At 39.8% G+C, this 27,822-nt stretch overlaps 1 protein-coding gene across 1 annotated transcript; it reads left to right on the forward strand.

Annotated features, from left to right (window-relative positions):
• TNIP3 (TNFAIP3 interacting protein 3) lies at positions 1–27,296 on the forward strand (the record flags this gene model as incomplete). The annotated part of the gene is given in 12 exon segments (XM_010083315.1): positions 1–101; positions 351–483; positions 6,262–6,348; positions 7,951–8,040; positions 9,195–9,260; positions 9,557–9,688; positions 13,092–13,220; positions 18,479–18,595; positions 20,781–20,906; positions 22,360–22,431; positions 23,648–23,662; positions 27,236–27,296. Coding segments are annotated over 12 exon segments (1,129 nt in total), but the record flags the coding sequence as incomplete, so codon positions are not given.
• Between the last annotated feature and the right edge of the window lie 526 nt (positions 27,297–27,822).

Genomic DNA, 27,822 nt, shown 5'->3' on the forward strand with positions numbered 1-27,822 from the left:
TTGAATTTAAAATTCTTGAAATTGGAGGTGGCTGGGGATGAGAGCATGGGGCAGTGTCCATATATTCCTCAAGAGGATTTACTTGATTTTCTAGATGCGAGGTAGTAAAATTCCTGAAGACTGCTTGTTTTCGTGTTTTAAATTAATTTCTATCACAAAGCACTTAAGAGGTTGCTTGTGTGACACAGCTCTAGTGCTCTCTGTGCACCAGGAAGGAAGGTAGTAGGAGCTCAGTGTGGTACTAGCTCTGCTGTCTGCATTGTCACATTAAGAAGGCAGCTGACAAATTTACCTTCTCTATGCTTCAAATTTGTTTACAAAGTAAAACATTGCTATTTCTTTCTAATCAGGTGTGAAAGTAAAGAGCTTGATGTTGAAATAAGGAATCTGATAGAGAAGAGTAACGCTTCCCAGTCGTGCAAGGACCCTGAACCAGTTACCCGGGAGAGTCCGAACCCTCAGAGAATTTTGTGTTCTCTTAAGGTAAACGCAGTCTGCTTTTGCAATGTTCATCTGCCAGGGAAGAACATTCATGGGGTGTTTCCTGTGTGATTTGATTATGCATGAAACTTTTTGGTTTCTGAAATGCAATGAACTTTCTACAAGCTTTTTTCCCCAATACAACTACTCTCTGTTACAAGAAAGACTGAGTGAGAAGACACATTGTATAATTCTTTGAAAGGTCAGCTAGAGCTGCTGGTTAGCCTAAGTGCCACCCTCTGTAGCTAGCTGTGCCTTTTTGATAACACAGATCCACAACACTGCATACCTGAAGAGCACAGAGATTTCTGTAGGTTATTGCTTTTGGTAGTTCTGATTTAACTGAGGATGAGCAGAGTTTTGGGAGCGTCGGAAAGGCATTTAGATAAATAGGAAGAAAGAAGAAGAAGAATTATGATTCAAACCTGCACTACTTCTGTGGTATTACAAACAGAAAATTGAAAGCCACCTGCTGAGATGGTTGTCTTTGCTTGCAGTGAAGCAGTGGTTAACAAGCATGACAGAAACTTGTTGCAGGTTTCCCTCTCAGTTTCCCTCCCTTCCCCTGAAACAGCAAGCTGCTCTTTATTGTGCAGTAGGATGAAAGGAAATTTCCGTTTTTTGCAAACTGGGAAAGGGAGGAGTGAGATGTGTGGAGGAAAGGAGTGATTAAGCCATGAATGCCATCCCCCTGCAATGGATAACACACCTGCCTCTGTGACTCCACCTCTGGGGGAAAGGAAACCTCTGAAGGCAGCACCACGAGGCATGATGCAAGAAATGGATGAGGAGGTAAAGGAGAGATGACTCTCTTCCGTGAAATACGAAATTACACATAGCTCCTTTCACATGTAAACCGTCATCTCCAAAATGACTTGTGACCTTGGGGCATGAAGCTGAGCTGAGCCTAAGGAGACACCCCAGGGTCAGACCAGTGGGATTAGAAACTGAGAGAGAAGCCACAAGGAGGAATGGGGATTCCCAGCCCCGTGGGAGGAATAAGCACAATGAAGCAGGAGTGCAGAATTGAGTAGCATTGAGCTGTGAAGTTACAGGGCAGAACAGCAAGCCACAAATGGTCTGTGGGGACCAGGTGTTTCCCATATTAGCCAGCTTCCAACAGAAGGACATGTAGGAAAGGATTTTGGCAGTGTGGGGAGGAAGAATAAAGGATGTGCTCACCTTGACCTTTTCCATGGGGTGCTTCAGTGCCTCACACAATACTGTGGTGGTATTTCATCTGTAGTGCTTTTATACTTTGTACGTTTTCATAACACTTGTTTACCCATGCAAGATGTGTGTGTGTGGTTTTCGTAGCTTAAGAGGGGAAGGTTTATGATACTTCTGCACTACAACTATAGTGGCTATTTTTTACTTACACTTTTAAGTCAAACAGCTTTTCACTTGGCTGGTAATTGATTTGGACTTCAAGTGAGTGACAGCTTTACAGTTATGATAAGCTCCAACAACCTCAATATAAGATTCTAGGACTACATCTATCAGATTGTGTGTTTTGGAAAAGGAGGGAACATTTTTAACAAACCTAGTGTAGTTTCAGTTATGAAGGTTATAAAATGTTAAAAAACCACACAAAACCAGAAAAGTGACACTTTGTAAAATGAAATGCTGATTTAGACTTAAAATGGGGGGAGTATTCTATATGTATGAATTAGGAGAAATTTAATAATGAAACAAAACTGTACCCTTCCATACCGTGTTGGTCACTCTGTCAGGAAAGTATTTGGCAAAGCTAGCAAGTAATTTTTATTCTGTAACTTTTTTTTCTGGAGTGAAGGGTATAAATTGCACACTGCAAAATGACATTTCCTTCTGAGCTTAAATTGCTTTTGAGACTGCTATCTGGAAATGTCTGTAAACAAATTCCTATTTTCACCAGGATTTTTTTTTCCATAAAAATATATAATATTGTTGTGGTTTAAAAGGCAAATATTTGAGAGACAGAAAATGTAATTCTGCGGAATGAACTAGTTCTCAGCATGTTGATTGTTTTACTGTTTTTTCATCATCAAGCAAGATTCACTTTTACTTGAATCAAGCATTCCAGTGTTTTTTTGGTTTCACTGCAGTTACTGAACAGCCAAAATTTTCAAAAGTGACAAATGGCTTTCGTTATCTTAATTTGTGGATGCCTATTTTGTAATACTGTAACAGAAGCCTTTCCCAGAATTGAGATCCAATACTCTCTGAAAATGGGAACTTTTATTTTTTTTGTGGTGCTGATGCTTGTGTGAGGATTCAGTATAGGCTACAGTTCCAAGGCTTTGATTTTTCTCCCATTGCAACCTTCCCAAAGATGACTAAATGGCCTTTGCACGCAGAAAGCCCAGCAACAGGAGTAATGATGTTTTGTTTCCTCATTTGGGATGGATAGAGGGAGCGTGTGAAGGGAGTAACTTTCTGGAGAGAGAATGGAAGTAGAAGTAGGGGGTGAGAAACAAATGAAAGGAGAATACAAGTTACTTATGTGTTTGCTCTAAAATTTGTGATGGACCCCAGCTAGATAAAGGCCTGTATGTCTGGATATTTCAGGGAGGCTATAAAAAGTAACACAACTTTGTCCACTGCACACTGTGATGTCGTTTTACATGCGTTAATGGAGAAGTTTGAGGCAGTTATACTGTAAGAGGTTGCCAAGTCTGTATTTCTCCACCTGGAGACTATTCCCTGCAGGCTGTTTTGTCATGTTTTGTGCTTTTGGGGTTTTTTTTTTTTTTTTTAGTGTAAACAGTAAATGCCATGACACAGACTGAGTTGTTCATTTAAAGAGGAAGAGATGAAATAATCAGGAAAATTAAGTTTCATGCAACCATTAGATTGGGATTTATAAAACTTGCTGACCAGTTTGTCATTGCTGTTACATCACATTTAGAAAGTCTTAATTTTGCATGTTAGCGGCTAAAGTAGGTATGATTTCACCACAGTGAAATCTGATTTTTAGTTGTCTGTGACAAGAGAATGACCAGATTTTCCCTGCAAGCCCTTTACAGCAGTGTTAGAGATGGTGCTAATTTACATGGCAGTGTCCAGCGTGTACATAGTCAGGGTCCTGCCCACGTCTGAGGTGCTGTTTCTGTCCGTGGCTGATAGCTCAGGCAGCTCCTGGGGAGACTCACCTTCAATAGTGTTGGTAGACGTCCTCGCAGCACACTGCACAACTGACATTGTGCCCATGGTCCAGGACAAGCGCGCTTGGTTTCTCCTCAGGTATCTTCTCTGCTTTTCTGTAAACGTTTACCAAACAATACAGCACCTAGCCAGCATATGCTGCCTTGCCTTTGGACAACACTGCCGACTCTGGTTACTACTCAAGAATTTACTTTCATGGTGTTTTGTGCAGACCTGTTCACACTTTGCAGGCACTCTCTTCGGCTGTCATTTTTTGCTTCCTGTGAAGCTTCCTGAGCTTCCTGTGACTGTGTAGCACTAGGAAAAGTTTTCCTGCAAAATCTTTAACTTGTCTGGCTATGTTTTGCAGGCTGGAAAGTTTAGTAGCTTTTTGAAAGTTTACTTAGATCTGTAAATGGTCTTTTATGTTTGTGACTGCGTTTACATTCTGGTCTTCAACTAGAATTTTCCAAGCAACTTAAAACTGTATATTTGATTCAATAGCAGGTAAGTGCAAGATAGTGAGACATTATCAGAAGGCAGTAGATAATTGCTGTTCATGTCATTTGTGTCTGATGACATTACCCTCTCCTTCAGCAGCTGGCTTTTGCCTCCTATTTTCTCTAACTTCAGTGCAGTTGGAACACAAAATTATGCAGTGACACCCTGATAATAGATGCTGCAATTGTGGCTGTGGCAGACTGTGGGTGAAAGGACACATCATCATTCTCTGATCTGACACTAACATCTGGATGACCTTTAGCATTCAGTTGGTCTGTTGCCCTGTGTGTATAATAGGGTTATTGCCTACCTTTGCAAAGGGCTTAGAAGTCATTAGGTGTACGCTTTGATTTGACATAAACTTTCAATAATATAATACTCGGTCTCATTTTTAAAATACTTGGTGCTTCCTCTTCCTTTTTCACTATGGGGATTTTACAGCTTAGCTATCACTAGATTCTCTCAGTAGCATGGTATGTTTATTCATTTTAGAAGTTGGCCTTCTCACGTCTGTTTCTCAGAGGATGGCATTTCTGTTTCACTCAACCTTGCTTAGGTGGTAGAGGTTGACTTTGTTTCATTACCTGACAGTTACTGGCTTGTATTACTTACAATATATTAATCACTACTGAAATGTCAAGAAATGCAGTTGTGGAAATTGCTGTTGTGTTATTTAGCCAGTAGTTCTTCCTTCTTTAAACCAATGCTGTACCTGGAAGGGATATTAGCTCAAAGACTAGTTTTGGTATAGGTACAGATTAAATAATTTTATTTTTGATGGGTAGGATAACTCCTATGTAGAATCTAAAATGTCTTTACTAAAATACCATTTGCTTTTTAATTTCTTTCTTTATACCACACAAATTTTCCAGATGTTCCATAAACCAGGAAAAAATAAAAAGAACATCAGGGTAGGGAGGACATATTCATATGCAAATATTATCAAATAGTAGCTTTCTTTCAAATGGAGTTTTGTGTCTTGCAAAACAAGAGTTGCTTAGTCACACATTATGAACCAGAGATCTGGAATGTGGCTATTAAATTCCAGTATTTCACAGGATTACTTTACTTTTGCTTAAATTCTTTTTTTTGTATTTGAAAGATCTTTCACGGGGTTATGTTATTTTATGACAGATTTCACAGGCTAGTTTTCGTTCCATTCCTTGGAAAGCAAATAAGCAACCTCTGCCCCTGCTGGAAAAGCCTCAGACCCAGGATCTTTCCACAATAAGGAAAATGATTTTTTTTCCCCTCTCACTTTTCCTTCTCAAATCCCTCATTATTCACAGTTTCAAGACTGAAGATGACACTACTTTGTGCTTTTCTATTTCATTCTGAATTTGTATGTGAAGTCTGTGGAAGCCTTTTATTTGCTAATCTTTCCTGTGAGTTTGACTTGGTAATGTTAATGTCTTTTTCCAAATGGGAAACTAGGACATGGGTTTGGAGTGTTGGGTACCTTAAGTACTCAAGTGAAGACCTGAGTAGCTTGAAGCTAGATCCATGCTTAGAAAAGGTAAGTACTAGAACTGCTAGTACTAGGTCCTTTGGAGAAGAATAACAACACCTGTCGTTCTTCACCTTTGTGCGGCTTTTCTTCAGGAAAGTAAATCAATTTTTCAATGATGGTTTTCCCCTGAACATCTTGGGGTTTGTATGGGTGTGCTCTTCCCCATAGCTGTTAGCAGACTTCACTGTTACTCCTTTCTAAGCATGACTCACTATTTTTTCTGTCATGATAGTTCACACTGTCTTACTGTCACTTTATACTTATCATACTTACGTAAGTCCATTTTTACAACTGGAAGTGGGCATAGGAAATGCTGTCCTCTTATTTACTGAAAAAACATACCCTTCTTTCCCTTATACATGCAACTTCCTCTCTCAGGGTGAACTGGCCAGTTGATTACGATTCACACGCACACTGAGCAGGGTACTGCCTTGCCCAGCGTATTAGTCATAGGCAGTGTGCTTCAACCCTTCTGGGAATCCCCGGCCAGGAAGGAGGGAAATGTTAAAATCAAAATTCTGCCACCTATTTATGAGCCTTAGCTGCTGCAACAGGCAGTGCTTGTGGATCTTCTGGGTCTTAATGCAATTCTCCCATTCCTTTAGCCAGTGTAAAACATCTGTTTCATTGCTCTTCTTCCAAAGACTCGTAGTGAAACAAATGCTCAAGGTTGTCTTGGATGCGTGTGGGCAGATGTGAGTGACATGGAAGCTCCGGCAGACCCGCTAGAAGTAAGTGACTGTTTTGGCTGTCCTGTGAAGTGCTCTCTGATTAACAGGAACAGCTTGAGCTGGTGCAGGTATCGTGCGTGTCATTTTGTAGATTGACAATTAATGGGCACGTAGGTTTGTCTGAATGATTTACGTTGTTTAAAAGTAGGATGAAATGTTAGAAATATTTTTGGATGAAGCAGTCTTAGAAAGAAGAGCTTCCTTAGTGGGTTCTTTTTCCCCTAAAAGTATTTTTTTAATATTACTTTTTAAAAAAAAAAAAATGACCCTTTAAAAAGTCATTTGATTTTAATGACCCAACATTAATTTTAGTGACCCAACAACTTCTGTGAGCAGCATTCGGGCCAGTGGGTGCAGAGTGTAAATATAGCTGTTAGATTTGTGGGTTGTCCTATTTGACTTTAACAGGATTCTTCATACACTTAAATGTGTGTCTAAGGCCCAGATTCTGAAGAGAATTCAACACATTAATAACTCCGTTGACTGCCAGGCAATCACTTCATATACTTTAAGTTAAACATGTTGATGAACTTCTATAGGAAGAGGGATTAAGTGTTTTCTCTCCTGGAAGTCAATTGTTTCACGTTAAGCTCAGCAGTGCTGGCCATGGGGTAGACAAGTGGTCAGGATTTTTGCATGTGAAAGACACCACAAAACTCTTCTTTGATCTTCTTCATTGGTGTTTGGCATTAAATTCTCTAGCTGAAGAAAATAGATTTATTTCAGGAGATTTAAGACCGCAGAAGTGCTCACACTTTTGTTCTACAGTTTCTCGTATATTGGTGGAAAATTCAGAATAGGGGGAAAAAAAAGTCCATGACCACATATCTGAATGTCGTATGTTTTTTTTATGAGCAAGTGTCTTTTTTCCAGTACAGTTCTGTTATATATAATCTACACACATATACGTACATGTATGTATATATAAAAATAGATCAAGTGTTTGTTTTCATGAGAATCCATAGAAACTTCTTGGAAATTATGATATATGAGACTGTCATTATTAAAATGAGGGTTTAGCTGCTGTTGTCCTTCATGGACAGAACTCCACAGTTAAAAAATGAAGCAATTGCAGACTCATTTCCTAATTTCTCCAAATGATCTATTTGTTTTCTGAATTGCTTGTTTCGAACCCATTGTGCTAAAGTTTATTGCCTTGGGCCTGCAAACACTTACCAAGGCAATACTGCTAATTATTCTAGTTCTTGTAAATGAAGGGAATTACTTACACCCACTTCTACTTATGCTCAAGTTTTGTGGCTTGTACCACTTGTTTGTATTACCATCTGCAAGATAATTAAAATCCTATTTTGTGTTCTATGTCTCACATGCTACAAATAGACATAATTTTGTTTATTTCAGTGTCCATTAGCATAATGCTTCAATTAAAACACAGACTAAGCAGGGTTAAAGCAGATGTACACTTGAGAATCTGCTATCAGCAGCTGTAAAGGTACTGAAGTACAAGTGCAATGTAAGAAAATGTTGCTATTTCAGTTTCTTTTCGTGCATGTGGCAGGGTGGATGGGATTTTTATCTGATAATCTTGACTTGAAGAGAGGATGCTGAACATATTTGTTTTTGAAGATTTCTTTTCTCCAGTCAAGGCACATACTACTGACCAAAAAGAAGACTGCGTCAGCTAGTTCTCTGGAACAACAGATCCTCTCGCTGCAAAGACAGAGACGAGAGGTAATCTTAAGGTTACCCTTAACCTTTACAGTTGTAACCTTTAAGGCAGACACTACGATATCAGTAATATGTCCAGGGCAGGAAATCACTGAATGTGTTATCACTGTTATGGACACTGTGGTTATACTGCAATTGGTTTCGCCCACCAGTCCAGAAAGGCCTATGTTTTCCCTGTGGAAATCTTCTCCCATGCTCTTGTGAGAAAATGTCTATGTGTAGACTTTCTGTTTTCTATTTCTTCACAGCCCGAAGTATGCGAGCACTTAAAATTATGTTTAAACTAGTTCCTGTGGTCCTACTTCTCTCTACCAAGCTAGGCAGAGTTATATTTGGGGAACTATTCCTAAAAACAAATGATGACTTATTGTAACATGGCTATGAATCTGGAAGAGCAGTGATTTATATGGTACAAGCGGCAAACTTGCTTAATGATTGCTATTGTAAAGGCCAAAGAACCACTATGAGTAGTAGGCAGTGGTGGCTTGGTCACAGGTAGCAGCAAACTGGAAGCTGTTCTTTAGCTGACCATCCTGAAGAGTGACCCTGTATCCTACAAAACAAAATGCTTGGAGGGACTTATTTGGCTTTCTCCAGTAAAAATGCATGTGTGCTGCCTTCGCTCTTACCACTTGCATACATGGTGTTAGCCGATCTTCCCCATCTTGTGTGCATACACTTGCTCAGTTTAGTGGTACTGAGAAGGGCAAGTAGAGTTTGCACCCAATAGTAGTTGCAGTTAATAAAAGTCCTCAATACACTTCTTTGAAGTCAGAGACCTTGTAATTGGAAATGTGTTTATGTAACTTAAAGCAAACCAATAAGAGAGTCCTTGGCCATTTAGGAGTTGCAGCTTGGGATTTGCGCTTGTGTTGCAAGTACAAGCAAGTGCACTTGTAGCTTATTGTGTATTTGCTTGTTTCCTGAATGTGACTTCCTGAACTGTCATGCACTTTAACTGAAATACCAAAGCACTGGCAGTGGTCTGTAGAGCTTGCCAAACCTTGCAAAAACCTTGCTTTTTGTGGTATGAACTGGCCAGATAATGAGGAGTTTGTGAATACACATAGCTAGAGGATTAGAGTGCCAGTCTATTTTTTATTTTTTGACAATGTTGAAATAAGGTTTATTTATTGTGGCTTCCCCATAAATTACAGCTTCTGGAGGTGAACAAGCAATGGGATCATCAATTTAGAAGTATGAAACAGCTTTATGAAAAACAGGTAACAATGTTGTCTACTTCTATTGGAATATGAATGCCACCTGCAGTTAAATCTGTGCTTGAAGTCCAGCCAGCCATAGCTACAGTAAGTATCTTGAGGAGACAAAAAAAAAAAAAAAAAAAAAGCATCATGTTTACTTTGTCTTTAGCTCACAGTGCCTGGGAACTTCACATCCGACCAGATCCACTCTTTTACACTAATCTGTTGAGAGCTGAAGGGATTTGAAGGCACCTTTGGGCTGCTTTGCCTTTCAGGATCCCCAAAGAGCCCACCACAGTCTATTACTTATTTTTCAGTTGGCAGAAATGAAAGCAAAACTGGATGTGTCAGAGAGGAGAGTTGGTGAGCTGGAGGAGGAGAGACATCGAGAGCATCCAGAAAATGAGAGGTTGCAAGTCCTGGGCAGAGAGAGGCCGTCACAGGAAATGGTAGGAGGGTGCATGTTGTTACCCTGTTTGTGCTCAATGCTGAATGCTATCTTGCCTTTCCTCTTTCTCTTCTCAAGTGTCACGGCATGGGTTGTTACACAGCCACGAGATGAGATTGTGGTGTTGGGTGCTTTTCAATATTGAACACAAGGCAGTGGCTGATCCTCTGAGCAGAGAACTATGTGTAGAGAGACAGTAATTTCAGTAGAAATTGGCAGAGAGCACAGTATTAGTGTGTGGGTGTGTGGGAGTAAAGAGCAGATTGGTATGAGTACTGCAGAGATTTCCTTCCTCACTGTTCAGTTTGGGATGAATTTATTTGTGAACAAAAATGCTAGAGTGATTTCAAAGCGAATAGGAACATCATTGCAGATGTCACACAAAATGTTTGGCCATAAATACTTGAAGGAATGAATTCAGACACCCACATTTTGGTATTGACAATATAAGCTTTTACACATGGGCTGGCTATCTCAGCTCCCTGTAGGTTTTAGCCTTGTAGTTGGTAAAGTTATCAGTGCTGAAAGCGCCTGGGCAGACCAGCAGCTCTTGAGCGGTGTTCACCTCATCCTGAGAGTGGCTGGGCTCCTCTGTCGGGGCTCCTGAGGCACTGGCTCTTGTGTGGGCATTTGCATCTAAAGTTAGATCCCTAAACTGAATTCCTACCACAGTAAAACCCTCAACCTGAGTGACTGGCATATATATGACCAATTCATACACAAAATGTGCCCTATTTTACAAGTACTACAGAATATGCTTCCTTTTCTCATTCTGTCATGGTATCACGCACTTCATAATCTCTTAAGAGTTTCTGGATGGTGCTCTGACAGCTGAGGCTGGGCTTCTCTGTTCTCTTGATAACATGAAACAAGCCTGAAAACAAGCGGCAATTGCATCCCTTGTAGGCTCAGGTAAGATGTACATTAGCTACTGCAGGAAAAGAAATGCAAAGCCCTTAACTTTTATCTTCAGGAGCAGAGCTTACTTGCTTCTCAGATAAGGTCCTCGCTAAACATGTGCTTGATTTTCAACCAGTAGGACTGTTTACATGTTTTAAAGCAAACCATGTCATTACGTACTTGCTGAATCAGTGCCTATGCTTGCTCTAAGTAGAGTCAATGCGAGACAATCCATCTTCCTGTTTGTATTACTGAGGTTTTTACTGCCTGCCGTTTAATATACGATGGCTATGAAAAATAGCCGTAGCTACCTTTTTGAAAAGGTAAGGATGAGCAGCACATTCTCTCCTTTTTTTTTTTTTTTTTTTTTTTTTTTCCCTGCATGCATGAATAATGAACAAAATAACAGTATAATCAGAAAATTGCTTATGGGGACAGGTTAACCTGCATGGAAATTCAGCCTTAGATCAGCAATTTCTTTACAAATTATATACTCAGCCAGTAAGTGCTCCTATTTACTCAGAATTTCTTTACTTTTTGGATGTTGTGCAGGGATGCAGGAGATCTACACCTTTCCAAGTGTAGCCACTAAAAATAGAGAATTTTGAATGAGCAACATGGATTGTAACACCCATGTCAGCAGCTGTGCCAACTCAAGTTACACTTATGCTCCCCACGGGGTGGGATGAAGAAAAAGCAGTTCCAGGGGATGATTCAGAAAAATGCCTAAAGATATGTTCAGCTTGAATGCATGTGAGCAGGCTGGTTGCTTTAAAGTTCAGCAGATGCAGAAGAGGCCCAAGCTGACAGATCTACCCAGATTGGATGTTTAGGGCTTTATGGTGCTTTTTTTTTCCTGCAGCAACTAACATTCTGTTTTACAGAGCTATTTCATTTTTTTTAAATTCACCTGGAGGTATGATTCTCACAGAATGATAATGTGAACTTTATCTGCCCCCACGTCCTCCATGGCCCACAGAGGAAAACTGACTGTTTTGGAGATTTTATTTTTTTTTGTTCTCTCTGGGCATGAGTATGTACCTGTAGACAGTCAGCAAAGACCAACCTAGTCACTGGGAGGTCTAGGTGCTGTAACACCTACGATTGAGTGTCAAATAAGAAGCAATAAGATGTAAGAATTCAGATGGTTCAAAACTAGAACAAACAGGAAATGTTATAAATGGCCATGATCCCCAAGGTGTCAGCCTCCAAGCAAGAGAATGTGTGCTGGGAGTTAGGAAAAGAGGATGGCAAAGGTGAAGAGAAGAACATCGGTAAAAGCCTATATTGCTTTTAGTGTTTTGTCTTTAGTATCTGAAAACATACATGCATGTGCCAGCTTGAGTCAGCTCCCTGGGTGAGTTCCTATACGTAATGCAGAGATACCCTGCTAATCTTGCTGAGATTTTGGAGAAAATGAAATGTTCCACCTAACCTAGAAAAAAGGAAAATAAAGCTACCTCGTGTGTAAGCAACAATTTCTCAAGGGTGTTTTTCAGTGGCTCAGTTAGCACACAGGGATGCACTTCGCATGGGCCTGAACAGTAAAAGCCTAGTAGCTGCAGAAGAATATATGAAAAACTTTCTTTTTTGTAGAATGGGCCATTCTGTTTCCTATGTCTGAATAGCTTTGGTCTAAGACAGTCTGACAAAAGTGGGCTAGTGAGGAATGCATTACCCTGGGGGAGAAGGGAGGGAACCTTACACCATGCCACTTGCTTCAGAGTCTGATTTGGATCTTAGCTTCCTTATTGTAAATTGAAAATAGCCATGCTGAAACCAATAGGAGAAAAGAATAAAACTTTATTATTAATATTATGATTCCCATAATACCATCCTGAAAGACTAGTGTGTAAATCCTATTGCAAGTAGGGACCTCTTCCTGGTAGCTTGCTGGGGCGGCAGCAGTGTAGGCACACCCACTAGGAAGGGTCAAGCTCAAGTCAACAACGACTGTGATGGGGCCAAAGAAAGTGGATTTTTAAGCCTTGGTTCGTAGCTTGGTGAATCTTGAGCAGGCTGAGACCTGCCTCAGTCTTGTGTAGTGGAAAAAGTCCTGCAACTATGTGATACTGAGATCTGGTTTTGTCTTTAAGATTGTATAACACTGGGAATGGCTGGAACTCCACCAGTGTTTAGCCCTGGCCTTACACAATGAATGCATGAGAGTAATGCAGCTTTGGGAATGATCATCAGTATGGTACTGATCTGCTTGGCCTGCCAGCTTTCTCATGCCTTTGTGTGATTGCAGACTGTAGAGAGCAGGGATTTAGTCTGGTATGTTGTCTGTCTCATCATATGGTAAGTGGTCAAAACAATTTCAACAGACTTTATCATATCTGGGTTTTACTAACCATCCGCCTTCCTGTTGCTTCCCTTCTCAGCTGTGTTTGGGACAACAAAAATGTAGCACATCTGCCAGACAGCAGATATTCTGAAAATTGTTCTTGAAAAATGGTTTCATCTGCATTTCAGCAGCATCTCTTTGTATTTTTGCATCTCAGAAAGAAACAAAGGTCCTTAGTGAAGCTCTCCGTGAAATGAAGGAAGAGAACAGGCTCCTGAAGCAGAAGAACGCATCAATGATCAGAAAGAAAGAACACTATGAGTGTGAAATAAGTCGTCTCAATAAGGTATGAACAAGAGTGAGCCACTGACCCAGGACCTCTTCCTTTAATTCTAGGGTATCTCTTGTCAAGCAGTGACACTACCAGATGCCTGTCTTTTCAGTCCTGGGTGAACAACCTGGTAGCAAAATCATGATCACCATTAGGGAGCTAGGGTTGCATAGTAAAGAGGGAAGTTAAGAGAATCTTTGCCTTCTCCTGTGAAACCTCTCTATGTGTCATATCTAAGCTCTTTGTACATTCTTCCTCCTTAGAACAAAAGGGAAATGGTGCAAAGTTCTTTTGTATGCATCCAGTGAAACACTGTGATTAAAAAAAAAAAATTCAGTTTAAAAACTGTTGTTTTACACATATTCTGGATTTGAGAATAATGGCTTCTCTTCACAAGACATGCTCCTGTCTTTTTATGTAAGTATGCATGTGTGTATATGTCTCATTGAGGAAATTGTCATAAAATAGCTAAATGGGATTTTTTTTTTAACTGAGGTAAAGTAATAAATGTAACTTTGTTTAATCGGCAGATCACATAAAGCAGTGGGTGTTTTCTAACAATTTTGTGTTTCATGGTGAACCACAAATGCTTCCTGAGGAAATGCGCTGCAGTAACCATTGCTGTGTAACTTTAAGTGATACACAAACTAATGGGCCATGATGTGCAAAAGTCAAGGCAAAAAAGTAATGTTGCCATATTAAAAAAATCTGACAAAATGTATGGTCTCTAGCTCTTTTTGAAATGCATTGACAGGATTGGTCAAAGTCTTAGTGTAACTTTCATTGAAGGTCTTGTTTGTAAAACAACTTATTTCAATGTTTTATTTTGCTGTCTTATCTTACAGTGTGGTTGGAACTTAGATGGATAAATAGACCATACTTTAAAATGAAATATCAATTTCATGTAACACACTTTCCCATGAGTAATACTTTACTGGTTTTCTGTGTATTTGCATCCTTCAAATCTCACGTCATGAATGCACAGAAGACTGGAAGGGACCCTCTATGCCCTTTTAAGTCTAGTCCCTTCTATTGCAGGTTCAGTGACCTGAAGTTCTTAGAAATTCTCTGAAATCAAACAACTTTTTTCTTAAAAATACTTAAGCTCCTTCTACAGTGCTTTGTGCTTCTGTTGGAAGGCTGTTCTGGAACTGTAGCCCTTCTTTCATTAGATGCTTTCATCTGTTTCAATTGGGCTGAATTTATTCTGGCCAGATGATATTTGTTTGTTCTTCTGATAGTAGTGTTGAACAGATCTGCTTCACTCCTTGCATGAAGCAGAACTGTCCTCTAGTGAAAATACAATTGCTCTCAAGGGTGCTTGCTCTTTACCTGTAGCTACAGAGAGTAATTGTGTTTTCACTAGAGGACAGTTTAGCTAAGCTGACCCAGCTCTTTTGGTCTTTTAAGATAAAACTGTGCCTGCTAGTATTCGTGTTTTTTTAGCTCAGTCATTTTAAACTGCTTAGTTTATGGAAGAAGTAATGTCTACTTGTTTCTACTTGTACATGAAGCTCTTTAAGTACATTAATCTTTTTGCTTTTGGCTTCATCCAACTTTGATCCTGTCCTCCAGAGTACCCAAAGTATAGAGTCTGATCTGATCCTGCTTTGATGTCAGCAGCATGAAAGTGATGTTGCAGTGCCGTAATAGTTTGCAACTCCATATCCCAAGTTTGTTGGCTTTCCTGTGGCTGTTTCCTTGTTCACTATATTGCTCAAGTACAAGCCAAATTTCTGACTTATTTCTTAACTGTGCAGCAGCACCATCTCAACTGTTATTTAAACATAGACTAATAAGCACTATTATATTTCTCCTGTTAAGAAAATCTGGTTTTTATGAAAGATATCAAGATAAAGAGTTTAACTTCATCCTGTTTCTCATGTCTGTAAGGCAAGCCTGGCGCACTCGTTGGGTTAGATTAAGAGGTTCCTTATCCTTTTCATAGCTTTGGAAACCAAATTAGTTATTTTTCAGTCATACAGTTCCATTTTTGATGTTGAAAAATTCAGAAAAGCTCTATGCTACTTGTCTTGCAATTTCAGATTTCAGTTCTCAGTACTTCTTAATGAATGTTATTAACACCGCATTAAGTTAAGCTCAGTTTAACTTGGTGAGCTTGTGAGTTTTTTCTCATTGTCTCATTCTTCCCTTCTGTTAGCCATCCTGCCACTGCCACGTTGTCCTCCTTGTTGGAAATACTGTCTTTAGTCTTGCTTTCCTGTGTAAGACTTTCCTTCTGTTACTTATAGTGAAAAAAAATGTTTTATTGTTACATATTTTATAGTTTAATTTCTTTTGTAACATATAGCTCAGTCTGACTGTCTCTCTTAGTCTGCACATTCATCAAAAACCTATCAAAACTGGTAGCTTTTTTTGGAATCAAATACTCTCTCCAGTCCCTAAAGGCATTTTAATTTTTCTTTGTGAAATTATTCATCTAGCTGTCCCTCAAGCCTTTCCTATACAATTTTTTTCAGCTTTATAGAGATATGATTTTCTGGTGAGTTGAGAAGTGGTTTGTTTGTTTGTTTGTTTGTATTTTTTTGTACTTTGACTTTTAATGGAACAGGAATAGCCAAATGATCTGCAAAAATTGTATACAGGACTAATTATAGAAGGTGCCTAGAAGTTCTTTGTCATTTCTCAGATTTGCTAATTTTAAATTTCAAATATTAGTCACATATTTAAAACAGCTTGTTTACTTTTAATTTGAAGTGTCTCATGATCATTTTATTCACAGTTGTTTTTTAAAATTGGTAGAACAATAATATCTTCTTCCATAAATGACTCTAAAACAGCCCTACCTTTTGTCAGTTCAGAGTGATGGGAATTTTGAAAGAACAATATTGCAGTTACATCTTTGGGTATTAGCTTCAGTAGTGTTTAGTCTCCATTTTATACTTGAGAACCCAAATCTCGATAATGATATAATTGTCAATAATTTGCTATTGATCTAATAGCAGCATTACAAAATTTTACTTTTTTCCCCGTACTTATCACTTCTCAGAATGTCTCTTAAAATCTTCCCTCAAAGATTTTGATCTGGGTTTAGTTTGACCCTAAAACAATTCAGATTTATTCATGCTGCACTTCCTTATTTGAAGTGATAAAATGAGGTTTCACAGTATTGCTTCCAAATGTGATTTAAAAAATTCCTTGCCTTATTTTTTTCTACTGTTACCCTTTTGAAGATCTAATTTTCTGTATTTTTCTATTATTTTCTCCATAATCCTGAGATGTAGACCTTGTCCAAAAAAAACCCTGAGTAACAAATAGAACTGCCCAAATACCTAGTACGTCTGTATCACTGTATGATTATAGCTCCAAGAAATATAGTCAATATAGTGACATTGTTCAAGAGTTAGGAAAATTGTCAACAGCTTATAAATATGCATATTTAGTTGTAGAGGCGCATTACCATTTGGTAATGTCAGGATGGCCATGATCAGTAAGATACATGCATCCTAGTGAAGGAGTCTTAACAGAAGACAGAGACATGTAAAAAGTGGGTGCTGCAGATGAATGGGGAAAATGGTATGTTGCGAAGGAAACAAGACAGACAGTTACTTTTGAACTAAAGCATCTGAAGCACTTTGTTTTGAGGGAGGTCAAATATTAGGAGCAGCCATGAAATCATCCTCCTTGGAAGTGCTCAATACTCAGTTGACCGGCCCTGAGCATCCTGACCTCCCTGGCCCGGCTCTGAACAGGGGCTTGGACCTCCAGAGGTTGTGATCATGTGGCTGTCAGCAAGATTGACATGTATCCTGCGTAGGCAAGGGGAAGAAGAGAAGCACATTTCATTCCTCTCTGTCCTCAGCAGTAAGCCTAACAAACCACACACCTGTGAAAGGATCTGGGTTGCAATGAGCCCGGGAATGTATCATACATACCATGATATTGTCAGACTTCACTGACTCTTGCTGCTGCTGGAGATCCATACCCAATCTAAGCGCCAATGTAAAACTTGTTTTCATTATTTATTTTACTGTTTGTGTAGAGCACTGCAATGTCATATCCTAAAAGGGATTAGCAGTGGCTCAAAGGGACAAAATTGAGCATTAACGTGTAAGCTATCTGTATTTTCAGCCTCCCACATTTATGTTCAACCTTATTTAAGTACTGATGTGGTACATGAACTTTCCCAGTATTTTACCAATTTATCTTCTGCCCAGTTCTTCAGGACAGTAGCTTATCAGATAAAAAACCTCCCTTTTCTCTTCTGTGCTATATTTTTTGTTGGATTTTTTTTGCCTTTTGATTATTAGTGCTAGTCCTTGTGTTACTTTAGCTACTGATTCTCCTGCTTGGCTCCTTCCCCCTCTGCCTCTTCCCACACCAGGTTGTCTTCCCTCCTTCCCTTATGGCATGAATGGAGTGTGGCCAGCAAGGGGGAGCTGGGGATCATGAGCAGGAATTGAACTTTCTAAAATGGATGAAGTTAACAAAGTCCATATCTTATGTGTGAGACATTGAAAAGTACTGAACAGTGAATATTTGTGCTAGAGCGAAAAAAATAAATGTGTAGTGTGTGGTTATAGACCAAGAGGGGTAAGAGTGATTTAAAAATTATTCCAGTCTGAGGGAGAGCTGTGTAATACTGTTAAAAGTAAATAAAACCTCCAAAGAACTGTGGCAGAATGCAACTGGAAAATAGAGTAAGAGCTTTATCAGTGTAGTGTGTGTATTCCGAACTCCCTCTAGTGATAAGCCATAGAGACTGCATAACTTTCTCTCAGCCAGAGGGTTTGCCTCGGTTCCAGTTGAAGAAATCTTGATCCTAATGCAAAAATGTTTCAGCCAGACTTTCCTATAGTCACATTTTTAGGCCATCTTTGAATATTGCTTTTATGTTCTTGGATTTTCAGTTTGCCTAGCTTTGGCCTTAGCTGAGTTTAGACACCTGTCTTTGCCCAAATTCTGACTTGCACTGGGACATGGTGTTTATGAATTAGATTTTTCAGCTGAGTTTTCTGTATATAAATGTTATTTATAGTTATAAGTAAAAGCACGGTCCTCTGAACTGCATTATCTCAAATTCATGGATGTGGTGGGGGGCACTTTGAAAATTTGGACCTAGTCATGCATATATGTTATTCATGGGGTTTATATCCAGTGTGTCTAATTGAAGCAACTGCAACTTGCTCCACAAGTCTGTGACTCGCTCTAATCTGTTTATGTAGAGAGAAAACATTCTAATAATCTAAAAGGATTTTTTGGTTTTGATGTAGTGAATCTCTCATAAACAATTCTGCTGTTTGACATTGCAGGCCCTTCGGGATGTGTTGAAAAAGGAGCACTCGCCTGTTCTTGGGACTGCTTCAGAGAAGGGTGACAGGAACAGCCTAGAGGACATGAGAACCCAGCTTGAAGTTCTCAGGCAGCAGGTGAGAACGTACAGAACGATTTTACCCTGTCTCCCAAGAACTGTGCCCTGTAGACTTGCTATAATATAGAGCTTTTGAAAGGAAGAACCAGTTTACCTGTAGACCACTCAGATAGTGTTTCCTAAGATGCTGTCATCACAGCAATGTCCACGAAGGGAAACTGAGTCCTTTCAGAGGACTTGTGTAGGGCTTGAAGCAGCAGAATGGCTCTTGTGACTCTTGGAGAAGTCCTGCCAGCTCTCTGCTAGGGGATGGATTTCATCCAGAGGAAATGCTCAATTTCATGAGTTACTGATTAAGCTGTTGCTTGTGTCTTCTGCTCCTTTTTTTTTGGAAGTTGAAATTTTAGTGAATTATCTGAGAATCCTAGTCTTGGAAAAGCAGAGTGTTGGCATTGTAATTGTTCAAAGTGTGAGGCAAAACATTTGCATCCATAACCTGCGTAACAGTCACGATAGAGAAGTGTATTTGTTTTTCTTAATCTTTGTTCTGAGCAATTCAAGTGCTTTGTGCACTCTTTTTCTTTTCCTATGACAGGGTCTGTTCAAAACATGATACTTCTCAGATAATTTTACCTTTTAGGTCTGTCATTCTGGACAGTGTTAGGATTAACGTTATTGACACGCAAATGGATGTGATCAGAATGGGAATTTTATTCAATGGGAATAAAATACTTGTTTCTGTCACGTTTGACAGCAGAGCCAGATTTTGCTCTCTAATGTAATGCTTGCCACATGCTGGAGAATAAAATCCTGCACTTGATTGTACAGTAATGACTTATTTCATTCTACACAATAAAATAGAGTAAACCAATTTTTTTTTTCAAAATTCTCATGGGGGAACCATTTTATGAATGTCTTTTTCTAGTTGTATAAATCAGTACAGTGACTCCAGACTTCCTTCTGCACGAAATGGAGCAGAAGGCTCTAACTGTATGGAAGAGGGACTCTTGGGACAAACAGTGACGTGACTGAGTCTCACCAGAGCTTGGCTGTCATCAGGCCATCTCTGGTCACTACAGAAGAGATGAAGGCATTAACTCCTTGGGAGGTGTCCCTGTCTTTCTCAGGGCAACAGAATATACGGGAAAACTGGCAAAGTTGGTTCCTTTGCAGCTTCAGCAGATCGTACATCTGGGGAGCGGGAGGGAGGTGGGACAGCAGAGAGGGAATCAGGAGAGAAGAAATAAGGAAATGCTGAAGAGAGAAGCGTGTAGATGGGCAGGGATACAAGAGACCTGGATTTCTGCAAATGACAGCTTTGCCTCTGCTTCAGAAGGTCGGGGGCACGGATGCCTCTTCCAGGCACAGGCTCTGGAGTTGAGTCCCCATGTGGCCCCACAGAAAGCCTTTGTTTGTTTTACACAGTGTTATTTGGGAGTGGGGGTTACATCTAGTCGGGAACCGTCAGGTCTGAAAAAAATCTTGCAAAAAATAAGCTGCAACAGGCAAGTTGTGAAAATAGTTTATAGAGCCTTATGTTGGCTTTTTTTCTTCCCCTGAGGTATTAACATTTCTTTAGTCCTCCTGTGAAGTCATAGTGCTGCTGCCAGCAAAAAGAAAACTGGATCTGTACGACAGGCAGGGTATGAGCCTCAGCAAGGAAGTTCTTTGGAAATAGGCTGTCAGCAGGCTTTAGTGACCAACCGAGAGGACATGAGAGGACTCCTGAAAATTCTGTTGGTGTTTCCCACCACAATGTGCTTTTGTCATTATTTATCAAAAGTGCCAGCACCTGCCATCTCCACCAGAATGCTAACTGCTTTTGCATCTGAGATTCAGGGGAGAGCTAAAAGGGCTTATAATTGAAAACTGGAAAAAAATGTTAGTGAAATGTTTGTCCTACAACTGTTTATCACTTAAGACTGATGTCTTTAGTATTTGCTATCTTATTTATAGTATTTAAAACTGATATCCACCGGTCAGCCTGGGGTCTACAAATACTGAAGCTGTGGACTGTTTTGACTGATGGGTGCCACTGGAGAATAGCCATTGCTTGTTGCTTTGTATTGTTTGTAAAAAAGACAAGGGAAGCCTTTTGTTTGCAGGGTTGTAAAGAGGAGGCATCCTCTTGGAATGCACCCCGCTGCTTGGCCAGTGTTTAAAAAACAACCAAACAACAAAGTGGATGAAAATTTCATTTGTGGCTCTGCTGAAATTCACATACTCAATCATAATGATTGCAGGTACAAATATACGAAGAAGACTTCAGAAAGGAGAGATCTGACAGAGAAAGACTTAATGAGGAGAAAGAAGCATTGCAGAAAATTAACGAGAGATTACAGTCTCAACTGAATAAACTAAACTCTCAGGTATGAGTCAAAAGAAAGTTACCATTGCCAGCACATGTGTATTTTATTTTTATTTTTTCACTTTCCACGCAACCCTAGGCTTTCTGGCTTCCATTAATTGCCATTGGATTTTATATGAGGTCACCACCTGGGATGAAATCATTCCGAAGTAATGCAGTAAGAAGATGAGAAATGATTAGAGACAACTTCCAAATTAAGTAGATGAAGGGAGTGTTTGTTGCAAAAACTCTTCAAATGTATCTTAAAATGGAGAGGGGGAACCAAAAACAATTTCAGAGGACTGTTGATTGTTTCACTGGCACTTGATATAAGACTTGTAACATCAAACTAGCTCTTGAAATAGAAAGCTTCTGTAATGAATTCTGACCTCTGCAGTGGAATTAAGGATTAATGTTAATATCATTGAGGGGAAAAAAAAAAAAAAGTAGTCTCCATCTAAATTAGCTGAGCAGCCTTTGTAATAATTTTTTTGTTGCAACATCCTTTTTATCTCTTCACAGTAGTGTCTGTATTCTGTTCACAGACGTTCAAGAAGCCAAAGCAAAATCATGGCATGTAAAACTCTGAGCTTTCTCAATCCTATTTAAAAATGATGAAATTTTGAGGTTTCCAGTCTTGACAAAATTGTGCAATGTTTTAAAAGAATGGCTAATTACCAAAATGTTCTGTGTTGGTTTATTGTCCTCCCCAACACTGTTGTGAAACAGAAACTTCAGTATTGGCTTATTCTCAACCAGCCCATGCATCAATACTAGTAGAGTCTTGCAATAGTATCAGAGGCAAAGTGCTGTCAAGTGCCCCTCTTTCCTGTCAGCTTCAGCTGGCGTGCAGAGCAGGTTGGGCATCCTGGCTGATGCTGGGCGCTGCTGTGGTGGGGCCCAGACTAATCAGTGCTTCATGGGTATTTGGAAACATTTCATGCAAGTGTAAACATAGCAGTGCAATGGTTGCCCCTTAGGGCATCCCAGGCATATAGAAATACCCAGGACAAATCCGTTAGTCTTGTATGTGGTAACATTCATGTATATTTCACCCACACACCAGCCCACTCCTGCGTAGTTGAATAAGGTAAAGAATTTTTTTTGTAGGAGACAAAATACTCAAAGACACCTTCTTCCTATATGTTTTTGCATTGTCTAGAGACTATAAAAGACTAAATTTCTTGTACAACCCCAGCTAGACAATGGATGCTGTGAAAACCTTTCACAGCAGTGACAGTGAAGAGGAAGGACTACAAATGGGGCTAAAAGGCCTTTCCTACTCCTGCCTGGCTGCTCTGGACCAGAAGAAATGCCAACTGCAGTGCATGTGTACAGCATTCGTGAATGGCTGTACAAGTGCTGTGTAATGTGTATGTACAACTTGACTGTCCCTGCATTGCATTGACAGGAACAGCTTTGGATGCGCTTTCAAGAAGTTGATTTATTAGGGTGAATATTTCATTTCTCCACAGATTAAGACCTGTCTGAAAATAATGGAACTACTAGAAAGGCAGTTATAGCAGCAGATATGCTTTTATTTTCCTGTACCTTGTTGTTGGATGTCGCCGCAATGCTGGCCCTCAGATGCATTGATGCATTATCTCAATTTCTTACACTCCCAGCACCTCCTCCTGTATGTCAGCCACCAAAGTCAGTGACATTAGACATGGCGGGAAAGGCTGGAGGGTTCAAGCTCTTTACATCTTGAGAACAAGCACCCTCCCTCCTTCCTCCTCTCTTACCCTGCCAGAGTGCAGTTCTGTGTGTAACTGGAAATTAGCTACGGGACATGTCCTGGGACTCGCTGGTATGTTCTAGTGGAGATGGAGGATGCTGGAATTGCACCTGAGGCTCACCTGTGCAAGCAGGCTCAGCACCAGGCATTGAACTGTCCTCTGTGCGTGTTCAACTGCAGTTGCTGACCTAAATTTGTTCCACAATTTATCTGTGGCTATGGGCAGAAGAGAGAGACCAGGTAGGGTGTGAATTTGCAGTGCCTGAGCTGCTCCATGGCTCCCTTTGCCCCTGTGCAGTTTCACTGAGCAGTGCCTTGCCTTTACCATGGGAAATTTTTGAGGCAGAGGCACACCCACAGGCAGTCGCTGCGAGTAGTTGGGGCGCTGGGAGTTTACACAAGAGATCATCTTGTTTGTCTTTTCCTGCCTTGGGATTTGATTAAGCAGAGCTTGTGAAGGATGGGAAACATGAGAGGAGCCATATAGAATATTTATTAGTTTGTTTTCTTAAGTCAAATTATTTAGTTGTGACTCATCTTTCACCCTTCATTGCTCTGTCCTTAAGCAAATTCCCGTTGACTCTGCTGGGAGACAGAGGGCATAAGAAAAGGCACACCCAAATCTTGAGGCCATCGGCTTTGGTCCTTTACCAAAACTATTTTTTATTGTTATGCAAATCTCTGTCTATGTAGTTCTGTTTCAAACTACTGAAAGCTACTGTGTGTAATGAAAATGTTTCTTAAATATAGAAAACACCCAGAAATGTGCTTGCCATATCTTGAAACCAGTGTTTTCTCACATAAAAAGTGTAAAGACTCTGGCATGGCACAAGTCAGCTTTCTTAAATCATCTTTTAGATCATGAACAGTCTGAAGGGGCTAAATGAGCAGCGTTGCAACCCGTGCTGAGAGAGGAGGGTTTCTTCCCCATTGCTTTTTACTGATGAATCTGTATGTGAATGTTCTGCCAGTCGTTATCTCCCACTACTAGTGCATTTCTTCTTGCTTTTCTTATATTTTGACAGACAAAAGATCTCCCAGCGCAGTCTGAGAGGCCCAGCTACCCACCTCCACTCTTTCTCTCACCATGTGTTAATTATGGGAGTTGTGGGTTGGTTCTTCACTACCAAGATCCTCGAGCACATCCAGCATCTCGCAGGACACATGAGCAGCAACAACGCTCGGTAAGGTTTCCGCTGTCTCCCATTTCACAAGGGCACTGGTTTTCTCACAGTAGGATGACCACAGGAGAGTAACATGGTGCTATCACAGTGCCATCCTCACCAGTGACTAAATCTGTTGTTTCTCAGTTTGCTCTCTGTTCCAGATCAAGATTTTGTACTGGTTTTAGAATTAGCCCTCAGTCTGGAATAGCCCTCCTGATCTCTGTGCAGTCTCTCTTCCCTGGCTCTCTGCCCCAAAATGCTGATTTTCTCTTGATAGGCTTGTTCTTTTCTTCCTTGCTGTTCCAGCATCTTCGGTACTGAATTGCACAGAGTGCTGCCATGTGCACATCAAAGCGTAACCAACAGAAATCTGTGCACAAAGAGGAAAAATTGAGCAATTTAAATACATGGTTGATGAGCTGTACTTTTAGTATATACATTCCTATATATTTTAAGTTTACTTTGGCAAATACTATTTATCTATGATAGCACTGAGAAGAAAAAGGGGCGTATTATACATTTGTTTTCGATGATACTGGTGGTCATTCCTTAGTGTAAAAAATAAGATTGTTTGATTGGACTCGTGCTGGTTTCTTAGATTCATTTACTTTGAGGACACAGATTCAGAGCCTTTTCTATCTATATATAGTCACCCAGGTTCATAGGTATGGATCTGCTCTCTGGAACCCATTTCTGGGCCTTCAACATAAATGATAGTGACAAAAATGAGAACGTAGCTGCGGTCAGCACTATTCTGGTCTCTGCCCTTTATTTGGTCTAAGAAAGCTTGTTGACTAATGTGTCTTATTTCCACATCTTAACACTGGGTGTTTCTTTCTCTGGCCCTCTCTTTGGAACATTATTTTCCTTCTTCTTTACCTATGGCTTTTGTGTTCATAGGTAATGTAACTGTCCTGCCATCAGGAAGTACCACTGTAGCCAGACTGCACAATCTCGCTTTCCCTGTACATGCTCTAGGGCAGGCAGGAAAGCTATCAGCAGGGTACACAGCACTGCAATTAAACTGTAAGGGTGAAATCCCAGATGCCAGTGCTTGTACTGAGCAGTATCTTCCCTCTTGTACTCTGCTGTGAAACAGGATTATGTGAGGAGTAAGGTTCTACTGAGGCTGAGACACTGGCTGTGAATGCTTTAGGAATGCAATTTTCCCAAGCAAGCCTGTGCACTGAAAAAAAAAAAAAAACCAACCTCAGCAGAAGGGGAAGTTATGTCTTAGTGGGGCTAACACAATGGGAAATTTGCCTTTTTTTTCTGGCGCAGAACAGGGTCCTGTCTTCCTCAGCGTGAAGAAGAACAGCTTTGCACTAAGGCATGTGAAGGGGAGTTATCTATTTCAAGAAAAATAGTGCTTCAAAGAATTATATTTTTTTAAGTGCTTTGGGTTATCTAAGTGGGTTGTGCTTGTTCAAATGTAGTGAGAATGCATTTAAACATGGTTAATGTAATTTTAAAGACATAATATCTGTTTCTGGCTTTAAAACTGTCACGGATCAAAAGGTGTTCATTATTTGAGAAGCTATAGGTGAATTTGCAAGATGCATGTAAGGCTTTCAGACTGCAGAAATCCAGCGGAAAAGCTGTGGTCAAAGAAGTAATTTCTAGGCTTCAGGAGTGTGCTTATCTGCCTATTTATCAGAGTTGGAAGTACTGCAGAATGTTTTTTCACTGCGATTTGGACACTGTCCCAAATTGTTTTGGCTCTTCTCCCTGAACTTTCATCATCTGGATTTCTAATTCTGTGAGCGATCCCTGGGTTTGCAACTTTGCCATTCAAGCACCGGGGTCAGTTTAACTGGTTGCTTTGTAAATCCCAGTTTCTTTCTGAGTTTTCATTGAAACTCTTTGTCTCTGTGAGTGCAGCATTGTTGCTCTGAGCTTTTGATACCTCCCTGAGCAATTTGTTAGCAATGAAGAAAGGTGTTAGAATTTAATGAGTGTCCTGAGTTAACACATGTAATCCTGTGTGTTTAGTCTGTGCTTTTGCTTCTTCATTCTTTTTACATCTTGCACCTTTTTGTTCCTTTTTACATTGTTAGTAGAAGCATTTTGTTTAGTCTGACATGAAATACACCTTTTGGCTCTGAAATTCATTCAAGTTTGCAGTGTAAGTACCTGTGAAAGACAGGAGTAGATCAGAGAACAAAAAATTCACCAGAAACTCAAAAAAAGCAATGCAAATAAGTATATTTTGAGCCGTTAGTGGAAAAACTACCTGTGCTTAAAGTAAAGCAGAGTCTTCCTTTATATCAAAGCCTGTTTTGTTTGCCCAAAAGCATAGAATTAGTTAAGAATTCCTGTGGATGGTATAATTTCAGTGAAAATAGGACAGTTCCTTTTTTTCTTTTTCTTTTTTTTTTTTTTTTCTGACAGTGTTTGATAGTGGTTACTGCTAGGTAACTACAAATGACAGCATACATAAAAGTTAAATCTGTTTTCTTCATCCTGCCATCTTAATTTAGGTGAGACTTCTTTAGAAGTCAGTGAAATTTCTTCCCCACAAGTTGAAATCTGTAAGAGTCTTCCTGGGACTACTCAGGATTTTGTCAGAGTAATTTCTGCAAAACAAGAGTTATTTTCCCAGTTTAACTAATTTGAAGAAGTAACTACCTGGAATTTGACAAGCCTGCATGTACCACTCAAACTACATAGACAGTTTAATACAGCTTCAGCTGAAGTGTCTGGTCCCAAAATTGTGTTCTCTAGTGGTACTTTGCTATTAATTTACCACTGTGTGTGGTATAAACTGTAACGCAGTATTTCTTTCTTCCAAGATTTCCCTGAACAAAACATGTTTGTGCAGACATAACCGTCCCAATACTTCCTCTTATAAGGAAGATGGGGAATTTTCCTGTCCTACAGTATTTTCAAGAAGCTATTTGGTAACAGCTAATGTAATTGTAACACTAATGCTAACCTGTGCAGAAGGGAGGAGGGGAGAGAACTTAATTAAATGGGTTACTCCTATCATGCTGAAACATATTACATGTGTTATACATATTCAAACTGGAACAGCCTCACCTGTCAGGTTGATGTGTACCAGGTTTCTCTGGGCTTCTTTAGTACAGAGGATGGAGCCAGTTAAAATTGTGATGCCTGCTAGTATCTTCTGGTGCAGTTTATTCCTTAGCCACATAAAGCTCTTTTAAAATCTGATTTGTTTTGCTCTGTGGGATCTAGAAAGGTTTACACCAATATTTCTAATGAGTGCAGCATCTAAACCACATGTCATAAATAGGGAAGCAAGCTGAGAGAGTTGATCAGTGGAAATATAAATCTAAATAAAAGATTTTTTTTTTGTAAACTACTCTTGTATGACTAATAAAAAAACTTCACAGTACAATTATGTTTGTAACATGTCACTATTCTTTTGTTTGAAGTGTCTGTGAAGTCCATATTGCTGTAATGATGTTTTATTGTTCTGTGCAGCCAGACTATCAGTGGTATGTTCCTGGCCAGTTTCCGCCAGATGTGCAACACAAGGCAAATGGTAAGACAACAGCTGTACAGAACGTATTTTAAATGTACTTTTTTTAAATGGGAGCCTTTGAGGGATGTAGAGTAAATTTTCCTAGTTATCTGTTGAGTGCTTATGTGACAGCTTTGCCTCAGAGAGACAAAGTTGGTGTGTGTGGAACACAGGTGAGGTTTCTAATGTAATACCATCCACATGATGGCTTTCAGCTTCATTGCAATTCATAAAATGTCTCCATTACATATTGTAAGATCACACATTTGCCCCATTAAACACCTGGTAAGAGTCCTAAAGAAAAGATATCCTCAGAGTTTTCCTTAGAGCTTCTGTTGCTCAAGCTAAGACTAAATTTAATGAAGTGCTGAACCTGAGGGCCAAGATGGGGCAGATTTTAGAACTTGGTAACAAAGTACAGGCTTTAGGATATTGTTTCACTTGAAAGGCAAAATGCCTATTGCTGTTCTTGATCTGCTCTGATAGTTGAAGGTGCCAGGTCTGAAAAGAGAACTGTTTAAATGGGTGAAGTTAGTTGCTGAAGTGT

Source organism: Pterocles gutturalis, unplaced genomic scaffold (assembly GCF_000699245.1).
Source record: "Pterocles gutturalis isolate BGI_N339 unplaced genomic scaffold, ASM69924v1 scaffold32650, whole genome shotgun sequence".
In the NCBI taxonomy this organism is placed as follows: domain Eukaryota; kingdom Metazoa; phylum Chordata; class Aves; order Pterocliformes; family Pteroclidae; genus Pterocles; species Pterocles gutturalis.